Source organism: Amphiprion ocellaris, chromosome 12, assembly GCF_022539595.1.
Source record: "Amphiprion ocellaris isolate individual 3 ecotype Okinawa chromosome 12, ASM2253959v1, whole genome shotgun sequence".
Lineage (NCBI taxonomy): Eukaryota > Metazoa > Chordata > Actinopteri > Pomacentridae > Amphiprion > Amphiprion ocellaris.
In genome coordinates, this window is record NC_072777.1 from 25,651,791 (window position 1) to 25,661,875 (window position 10,085).

Consider the following 10,085-nt stretch of genomic DNA (forward strand, 5'->3'; position numbering starts at 1 on the left):
GAGAGAGATGACAAACAGAGAGAAATACAAAAGAGACTGATGACAAAGACAGGAGGAAGAAGGGAGAAGAAAGAAAAGAGGAAGAAAGAGAAAGAAGGGCAGGAGCTAGAGCAGGATCATAACATAATGAGCATCTTTAAAGTTAAACAAAGAGAAAAAGAGAGAAAACATTGTCTGATATTATAATCTGAGAATGGTGCTGCCTCTTTCCTGGTGGCATGTTTGGTTTATAGAATGTGGCCATAAAAAAGAAATATTTATGAGCACATATTTTTAGGAGTATTGATCTTACCTATAGTAAAAAAATAATCATCTTCCTCCTTCTCCGGCTGCACGTTTTATGATTTTGTGGCATAAATAACTGTGGTTTGCCTTTGACTGGTGTTCCCTTCCACTCAGTGTAGATGATAAATTGTCTCAATATTCAACAAAAACACTGTAGTGGGGTGTAAAGAGTTCACCAAAATGCTGAATTATGTATTTGCTGCAACTTAAAGGAAGACTCTGTGATCTTGGTGTGATGGTTAATAGGCCTGGGCTATAAACAGAATAATAATAAAGATGTAAAGTTCAATTCTCTTTCCTTGGTTCATAAAGAGGCTATCATACCTCCTCCAAAGCGATGCACTCCAGCATCCTGTTCTCAACCCTTACGGACTTGACTGTGGATTCTGGTACAAGGCCTCTGTCTGGTGATATCTAGCTCTGGCCAGCCACTTGAAGCCTTAAGATCAGCTTTTACTTGCTTTCTTTATTAAATATGTAGGAAGATGAGACCATTCCATCATCCTTAGGCTGATACATTTTTATTCATGTGTATAAATGTATGCATTTGTATCTCTCCGTGTACCTTGATAAATAGGCTAAAATGGTCAAATTCATACTAAGGTGGTTAAAATTCAAAATAAGCTTATTTTCTCATACAGTATTTATTAATAATGAATGAAATGAAACATGTAGATATAAAATAACTTAAATAAATACAACTATTAATATCTAAAAGTGAACTTTAAGAAGAGATTTAAGAAGGGAGTTCTACAGCTTAGCAATTCGAATGCAAAGTCTCGGTCCACTCTTGTCCCAACCGGTGGAGGCAGATGGCTGCCTTTCCCGAGCCTGGTTCTGTCGGAGGTATTTTTTTCCTTCGCATTAAAGTTTATTTATTTTGTGAGTTCTTCCCACTGTCACTGACTGCTTGCTTATAGGAAATCCAGCTTTGGATTGTTGGGTTTTCTGTTCTATGTTTAAAATTCAACAGGCCTTCACCTTACTATGTTAAGTGCAATGAGATGACATATGTTGTGAATTTGAATTTAGTGTCATATTAACAAAATCGAATTGAATTCGATTGATTTGGAAATAAGGAACCATTAGTGAGACTTTGCCAGAAGATCTCAACCAGATTATGGACACTGGCTGGAGCTTGACCATTCAAAACAAGTGATAAAATCTCAAAACCTGTTCTAAAACTCACAGGTAGGTAGTGAAGGGCCACAACGATTGGTGTAAAGTGGTGGCTTCTCTTAGAACGTGTCTAAAGCCTGTTTAGACCAAACATCCATTGTATTGGATCTAATTATACATATATCCTCTTGTAGAATTGACTGATCTTAAGTCTTTTTCAGATTAAGTCTATCTATAAATTTGGAGTCAGGTTCAGAACCGTGGAGCAGTCTGGATGCCATTGATATCCACAGAAAATGATGTTGCAGGCACCTTATCAAGGAAGTGAAAGCGTTTCTAAATTCTGATCTGGTGCAACAGAACAAAATTAAAATGACAATTATTAAATCATTTCTATTTTTCTCAGGTATTGACGGAATAAATGGTTGGACACATGTACAGAACACCGATAGATCTTGTTGTGGACAGTAAACAGACTATTATCTGCTGTGTGCTGCATGTGACAGATGCACTGTCACTGATATGCTGCATATGAAACATTGACTGCAGAGACGAAACAAGGAAATTTAGATGCACAAGCGCTCCAGTGCAAAAGGTCAAATTTGGGGATGTGATTGTAGAAATAGGAGGTCATTTGTTGGTTATCAAGTATATTTGCCTTTCCTTAACCACATGTTACAATATTTTAATAGTAACGCATTATGCAAACCTGCAGTGGACAAGATGATTTGAATAGAATCTTTATCAACTCTGTCACCTGTACCAAATATTTAATCTTGATCTGTCACTTTTTCAAATTTCACACGCACCTTCATTTAGTTGATGTCAAAATATGCTGCTGTAAAAGAAGAAATAAGAAGATGCATGTTGGAACGCTGCTTTAAAGAGATATATCTGTTTGAGGTAAATATAGTAGATTAATTTATTATACTATATGTGTTGAAGCTGCCCTGTGGGCTGTACTAAAACAGATGAGCTGAAATGTGTGTCAAGTGCACCATCTACAGGTAGGAAATTCATAAATGGACTCAAGGCAGGAACTATTGGCAACTTTTCTCTCCAATCATCACCGACCGTCCTCTATCTCCTCTTCTTTACTGTCGTTATTATCAAGTCTTTTTAGGAAATGACGACAGGCAAACCAGACAGCGAGCATAATGTCAGAATTTCTCATGTTTTAGTACCAAAAGTTAAATTACTTATCAAGCAGAATAACAAATTACAGACTGATAATAAATATTTCTGCATTAATGTGTTGCAACTGGTAAAGCTGAGGCTAATTTTATAGCCTTAATATACAGTTTGCTCCTTTTTGTTCATTTAAGTAACTTGCTTCAGCTCTTCGTTAAATCAATATGATGTCGACACAGAGAGAAATACTCAAACACAAGGTTTTATAGAGCGCCATTCTCATATTTTTGAACTTCAGCCCCACATTCTCAGTCTTTTTTGGATTTTGGAGGATGCTGGATAAGACACTTCTCGCTCTTCATTCTGCTGAGGAGCACATGTAGGACAATTGCTTTGACTCATCCTAAACAGTGGTATCTAAACATTGCAGTACAACAGAGGATGTTGCCTGGGTGTTACTGGCATTATTTGTTGCAGTGGGTGCTGCGATCTCTGTCCTCTCCAGTTTGGATGTTGCTGCGCCATTGAGCAAAGCACTGAACCCCAAATTGCACTAAGTCAATGTGATGGTTAGTAGGTTGAGGCTGTTGAAAAGTTATTTAAGTTAATGGTGACTGGAAGGCAGAGCTACAGTACTGGGATGTGTTAAATTATTGATAGAACAGACCATTCATTCATCCATTATCTATATACCGTTTAATCCTCATTAGGGTTGCGGGGGGTTGGAGTCTATCCCAGCTGACTTAGGGCAAAGGCAGAGGACACCCTGGACAGATCACCAGTCTATCACTGGGCGACATATGGAGACAAACAAGCACACTCATATTCACACCTATGGACAATTTGAAATGATCAGTTAACCTCAGCATGTTTTTGGACTGGGGCTGCACAGTGGCTTTGCGGTTAGCACTTTTACCTTGAAGCTAGAAGATCCATGGTTCGCATTCGCGCCTTCCTGGGATCTTTCTGCATGGAGTTTGCATGTTCTCCCTGTGCATGTGTGGGTTTCCTCCAGCTTCTCTGTTTTCCTCTCAAAATCCAAAAACACGCCTTAAAGGAGCTATGAAGCCAGCATTCCACGGATAAAAGCTATGTCAGCAGGTTTATCTTTACTTGAGCCGGAAAATTTCAAAAACTAATGATACAGAATTAGACAGATTTCAGCAGTCAACCAAACTCTGCAAAGTCAAGTCATGGTAGAGATTTCAGCCTCTGTGGGCTGACTTTAAACTATTCTTTTTATAAAATGTTGCATGTGCAAATCCAGTATCTTTTTTGGAAGTGCAACTCTGAAACACTGCATGCATGTCCTTGTTTTTGCTTCACTTGTATGCAAATGGAGTTTTACATGTACGGTTGTCTTGACCTGTGTTTTTTTTTGCCAGGTAAAGAAAAAAAATATCCCTTTAAAATGTCCTTATATATAAAAGAAAACACATAATTAACCTGGTTTTGAGCAGATTTTTTTTTCTTTTATTGGGACACGGTTGAGGTAGAAAACACACAGGAAGCTAATCCAAACCATCCAAACACAAAATAAATACATATAAAAAATGGAGTAACACTGATGAATAAGTAAGTTAAAGGTGCACGCTTTGATTCTGGTAAAGCAGCCAAAAGTTTCACCCAGGTCTTAATAGTGAAATTTGAGGACATTTGGGGATTTAGAAGTGCTAATGGCTGTTTTAACAAAATGTATCTTTACCTTTAGGTAAAGTAGAATATTATTCAGTACAGATTAAGTATGCCCTACAGAAAAATTCTGACAAATTCTGTTTGGGCCCTTGGATAAAAATCTTGAATGTATCTAAAGCCCACTTTTGGAACAAATCTTTTTTAGTAGAAAAGGAAACAAAGAAGAGGAAAACTTCAAATCCCTGCTAATCCATCATAATCCCTTTTGTCATTCCCTTCCCATTTACGATTTTACTTTCGAAACTCCAACCAATCACAGCTGGGCTCTAGGCTGTCATCACAGCGGCACTTGGATCCAATTGGTCGTCATTTCCTGTCAGCAGAGGGCTGCCCGGCCTGTAGGTGGGGAAAGGAGTTAGAGAACATGAGTGGATTATGTAGGGGAGCAGGCTGAGGAGATCTGCAGGGGTGGAGAGTGGGGTAGGAGAGCTAATCCAATCTGGATTAGGCCAGGTGGCTTTTCTAGAAGCGGAGGGTGAGCTCATGGCATACACCTGTGGCTGCACTGTAGATCTAAATTAGAGTTAAACTGTTTGACAAAGATTTTACCGCAGGTGGCCCAGCACTCTGAAAAAAGCACAAATCCCTCATGTTAATCTCTTCAGAAGTAAAGTTCTACAAGGATATAAAGCATAGATTTTCAAAACTGTTCCAAGAAAATAAGAGTAAAATGCTGAGGTAAATCAGCCTCCTGGCTGTTGATGTTGGACCAGATTAACTAGGGGCTGTTGGACTAAAAATTGCCTCTCACGAACCTGCTGCCCCCAAATTTCCATTTAGTACACAGTAGCTTCATTGTAAGCTCAGAAATCTGGAGACAAATCACTTCTACTACCAGCACTGTGGAACAATCTGTCCATGCTCCATAGTTACTGATTGGCTTAGTGCTGCTTTAAATACTAATGCTAAAGTTCATTTTATATCTTCCTGTTGCAAATCACAGATATAAATTGACATTGTGTACAGCTAATATGGTACTTCTGGGGCCCCAAAGAGTCGTGAATATGGCGCACAAGTCTGCTTTGACTCTTGAATCTGCCCTAACATGAAATAGCTTTTGGGTGTTTTGCTACCCAGCAGTTTCTCGAACTTTATTTGATCCACGACTCAGTCAGCCTTAGACCACTGTATCATTCCACCTTCACTTAATTACATAATCATGTATTATACTTTTTATGTACCTGGTTGAACCTCATTTGCGTATTTATTTTTTAATTTAGTTTTGTCTGTATCCAAGTTCTTCTTTTGTGCCACACTTTCATTTACAATATGTTGTACATTCATTTGTAAATATACAGATGTTTCAACCTACAATCACTAACACAGTTTAAAAATGCTCATCCTTTGTGTGAAAAGCTATTAGTTTTCCCTGTTAGTGCAAGATCACCTTTGACTGAAAAAAAATTGTTAAAAATGTTTGTTACTCAGAGCAGAGATCAAAATTTGACACCACAATTCTGTCCTTCGTTGTCACTGTCTTTAAGCAGATTCACTTTGTCATCTAGTCTGAGGGAATTGTGCAATGTTTTCACTTTCACTGATTGTTAGTGCCTGAGACTGTTCTAGGTTTGAGGAGAAAGGACTTGATGAAATTTGCTTTTTGACAATAGAGCATTGTTAGAATCATGTACCTGTTTCTTTGATGTTGAATTGAATGTAGTCAGGTCAGGTTTGTGCCATTCATTTCCAAATGTATACAATGACAGAACAATTAAAAAAAACTTAAACTACAATCTTGAAGAAAATGATGAGCTATAGCATAGGTTGTTGAGAAAGCTGAGCATTAATTCTTGAATGACATGAGCCACCTAGTGTATGGCAAACAGGTAAACAAACAGGTGTGTGTCAGATCTGTTTTTTTGTCTGTGCTTGGAATGCAGATGGCCAGACATGCTGATGTCATTCACAGTAAGACAGATGACTGAGTCAAAAGCCATCTGTGTGGATTCCAAGCAAGCAATCACTAAAGGTCCAGCTAACCATATTGGATGCTTTAATTACACCCTAATTACAAGGATCTAATCCTTACTCTGTTTCTGTTTAATGATACTGACAAACATCACGTGGTTTATCTGTTTGTAGACCTTTGGCTACACAGGTGGATGTGGAATAAACATGGAAGATGATCTAAAATGTATGTTCATCACATTTAGTCGATTTCAGCATCTGTTGATGTTGAGAACACCGAAACCGGTTTACCTACTTCTTTCACCTGCCTGAGGGCCAAATTTCAAACATCTGTGCTTAAAGCCACAACATAAGGTTCATAAAAAAATCTGCAGACCTCTTTGCTCTCCATCCTGTCCATCATGCAATGAAACAGGTGGAAAGAATATAAGCATGTCATCTCAAATTACACTTATTTTCATCTTCCATTAGTTTGTTGTAGTGATATTTATAAGTATTGACAAATTGCAATCCACTTCTGTTAGTGCCTGTTTCATTTACTTTTTTAGCTCACATTAGTAATTGGAATTTTGAATTGTTTGCACTGCAGAAACTGCAGTTCAAACACGTCATGAATCCTGCAATCACTGTCAGTATCTAGTCTGAAACCTCAGGAGGTCAACTAATGGCTAATACTAATAGTACTCAATAACTGTCTCAGTACTCAAGTAAGGACTTGAAAAGTCAGTCATTAAAAATGGACTCTGATGCACACATTTCCAAGTGCAACTGGCATTGGTAAGTACACACTTATATTAGAGTGAGTACGGGTGGTAATTTGTTAAACTTTTCTTTGACCCTCAGGTGCTTTGTTAATACTTACCTATAACTTGAGACAACGGGCTCTTTTTCCTTGGCCTGAGTAGATCTGACATCTTTGCAAAACTCTGCATGGGAAGTCATGCTAGGCCTCTGTTCTGATTGGGTGCGACGGGTAGAGCTACCAATCCCTCGAGTTGTTAGTCTTCCTCGGGAAGCCTCTCCCCACGGTCTGGGAAGCACAGAACTTCCAGAGGAGAGGCAGGCCTGAGAGTTTTGTGAATCATTTCGAGAAAAGACTGAGCGGGCATCTCGAAAGGACACAGATGGAATGATCTCTTCAGGAGGGTTGTCTGTGGCACGTACTATTGTTCTAGGAGAACTGGGGCGAGATGACGTAGACTGTGGTCTGAATACCGGGGGACTTGGATATCTGTGGCGCACAGAGGGACCCGATGGTGGCAGTCGGACTCTAGAGACAGGTGGTGCTGTCACAGGTGGGCTGCAAGAGGGCATCTCATCCTCATAATATTCAGTGCTTTCACACCTTTGCCCCATTCTGTCTTGATGGGATAAAGTCCCTCTTCTTTCCACGATATTTCTCCTGTCAGTAGATTCTACTGCATCACGCAGGTGAATGATCTTACGTGCCTGCTGATAGAGACAATTGGCTTTCTCAGTATCTGGATCCACATCTGTTTCTTGTTGCTGCTCTTCATCTTGCACCCCCATTACATCATCCTGCCTCACAGGACAGGCAGGTGAGATAGCGATCGATCTTGGCCTCACACCTGCTCGGTTTGGCAGCACTTCCACATTCTGCACAGATGCTTTCAGACGCTGGGAGATTCCAGCCTTTTGGTTTATCATTGGGAGAGTCCGGCCTGAATCTCCCTGCAACCCTTCCTCATTTCCTAGTAGGCCTTCGGTACTCTGGAAGGAATTGTCCATCAGAACCTCTGGGGGTGGAGGTGGTAAGTTGTCCATGTCCAGGTCATCCCTGCTGTCAGGCCAGCTGTTGTTGTTATTGTTGCCATTGATGACTAATCCCCCTTCATTGCGAGTGACTGTGTCAGATAGCAGAAGGACCCCACTTTTCTTGGGCCTCCTGATATGAGGTGGAACATTAGCAAGACTCTGCCCTGGTCTCCCATCAACCCCTTGACTAAAACTGTTTATTAGCCTTCTGACAGTCTGGCGCTTTGGTGGTTGTGGCGCTATCATTGGTAAGGAGCAAGGTGGCTGGTTTATTCTCAAAGGGCCTTTGTGTGCACCTGCTGATCCATTTAATGAATGCCTCCTTAATCCAGCTCTATACACATTATAAAGAGGCCCTGCTAACTCTTTGTTTTCAGACATCTTTTGAATTCTCTGATCCAAGTCCTTCTGGTTCCTTTGTAGCTCCATCATTACAGTTGCACACCTAGTGGATGAAGCATGTTCAGGCTTGGCTGCAGTGAGGGGTCGTTTAACTGTGGACTGCTGTTGCTGAATATAATTTGCATGCATGTAGCGAAGAGCCTGACTGGGATCGGGTGGGGAAGAGCTCGATCTCTTCCTCTGAGGCCTGTCACTTTCATCATCTTCGTACTCTTCGTCGTCATCATCATCCTCCTCCTCATCCTCCTCATCATCTTCATTGTGGCCTACCAAGTTGGGGGAATTACCAGCAAGATTGTCAAATGCACCTCGGACATTGGCCCCAGATCCACAACTTCCTGATCCAGCACTCCCACGGTGGCGGCGGTGCCTCTCGGACCCTGTCAGACTCTCGTTCTCTCCACCGATTCCACTGTCCTCGCTGTGCAGTGCCGAGTCCTCTGGGTTAGACTTTCTCATGGCTGCCACCTCTACCCGAGCAAGCACTTGAGCCAACCTCTTCTCTGCTGTCTGCTTGGCCTGCAGCTTCTCAACCAGCATTTTAGAGAGGGAGGAATAATACTCCACTGCCTCCTCGAGTGTGGTCTCACCCAGTGCCTGGACTGAACCTGCCACCTGCCTCATTTTCTCTGTTGAATGCTGGAGCAGCTGCTGTAAAAGATCAGGAGGTGGATCGGGGGGCTGAGCTCTATCAGTGCTAGGTTTTGCTGACATTACAGTTGGGCCCATCATCCCAGAAGGTAAGGCCATGTAGTCCCCGTGCTCCTTCAACATCAGCTCCCCCTCCTCAGCCATCTCCTCCAGTGCCTGGTTGATCTCTTCAAAGCGCAACACCAGACCGGACATCATGGGCTGGAGGGACAACTGTGTCTGGGTGGCCTGGTCCAGCAGTCCCAACAGAGTTTCATATTTGGAGATGTTTGGATTCAGAAAGGTATAGGCTGCCTGATGAGCCCTTACCATGTGTGGTGGGAAGTCTACCTTTGTCTTAGCAATAGAGGACTTCCTCTTCTTGTCAGTAGACCTTCTGTTGCCTTTATTTTTCTTTCGTTTCTCCATCTTTTTGATCTTGTCTGTTTGTACAACATCACTGACTATTTCTAGGGGCATCACATTCACCTCTTTTTCTTGAATGTTTTCTGCCATTTGGGCAGACGTCTGGTTGACGGCCAAACACGCAGTCTCTTTTGTGTGACATTCTTCAGCAGGTGGTGGAAGTTCATTTTCTTTCTGTTCGGTTTTTAAGCATTTATTCTCCACCTCTACAGGTCTACCTTCAACAGCATCCAGTGGTGCTTCAGCCGGGAGAGCCTTCTGAAGTCCAGGGCTTTCTGGCTTTGAAAATAACTTTCCTTTCGATGGAGAGCAGCCCATTTTTGGATTCAAAGTGATTCAAGAATGAAAAGAAAATTCTTTTCTTTGAAGAAAAATTAATCAGGAGAAGTCATTAAAGCCAAAATGTAAATCCATTGTTGTCTCTCAGGCAAAGTCTTCTTGAATCCTCTAGCAATGACTTTTTGTTGGTAGTCCAGCCTCCATGTGCTACTTTCAGTATATTTCTCCAGTCCTTTTATCCTTTCTTCTCAAAATGATATGATCAAACCGTGCATCAAAGATACCTGCTACCTGTCGAATGAATTGACAACCAAGGCTTGCAAAGGCGAGGAGTTGAGTGGATAAGATGGATTGAGAGAGTTTCTTCCCTCTCTCCTTCAACTCACACAGATGGTCACGTTAAGTGCATCAACATACACAGACAAGCTGGCACA

General features: G+C 41.2%; 1 protein-coding gene across 1 annotated transcript; it reads right to left on the minus strand.

The window, feature by feature from the left end:
- Positions 1–3,967: 3,967 nt before the first annotated feature.
- Positions 3,968–10,085, minus strand: pcare2 (photoreceptor cilium actin regulator 2). The gene is made up of 2 exons (XM_035951016.2): positions 7,001–10,085; positions 3,968–4,566 (listed from the first exon to the last, which is right to left on the minus strand). The coding sequence occupies exons 1-2, from the start codon at positions 9,688–9,690 to the stop codon at positions 4,497–4,499; spliced, it is 2,760 nt and encodes a 919-aa protein (XP_035806909.2). The 5' UTR covers positions 9,691–10,085; the 3' UTR covers positions 3,968–4,496.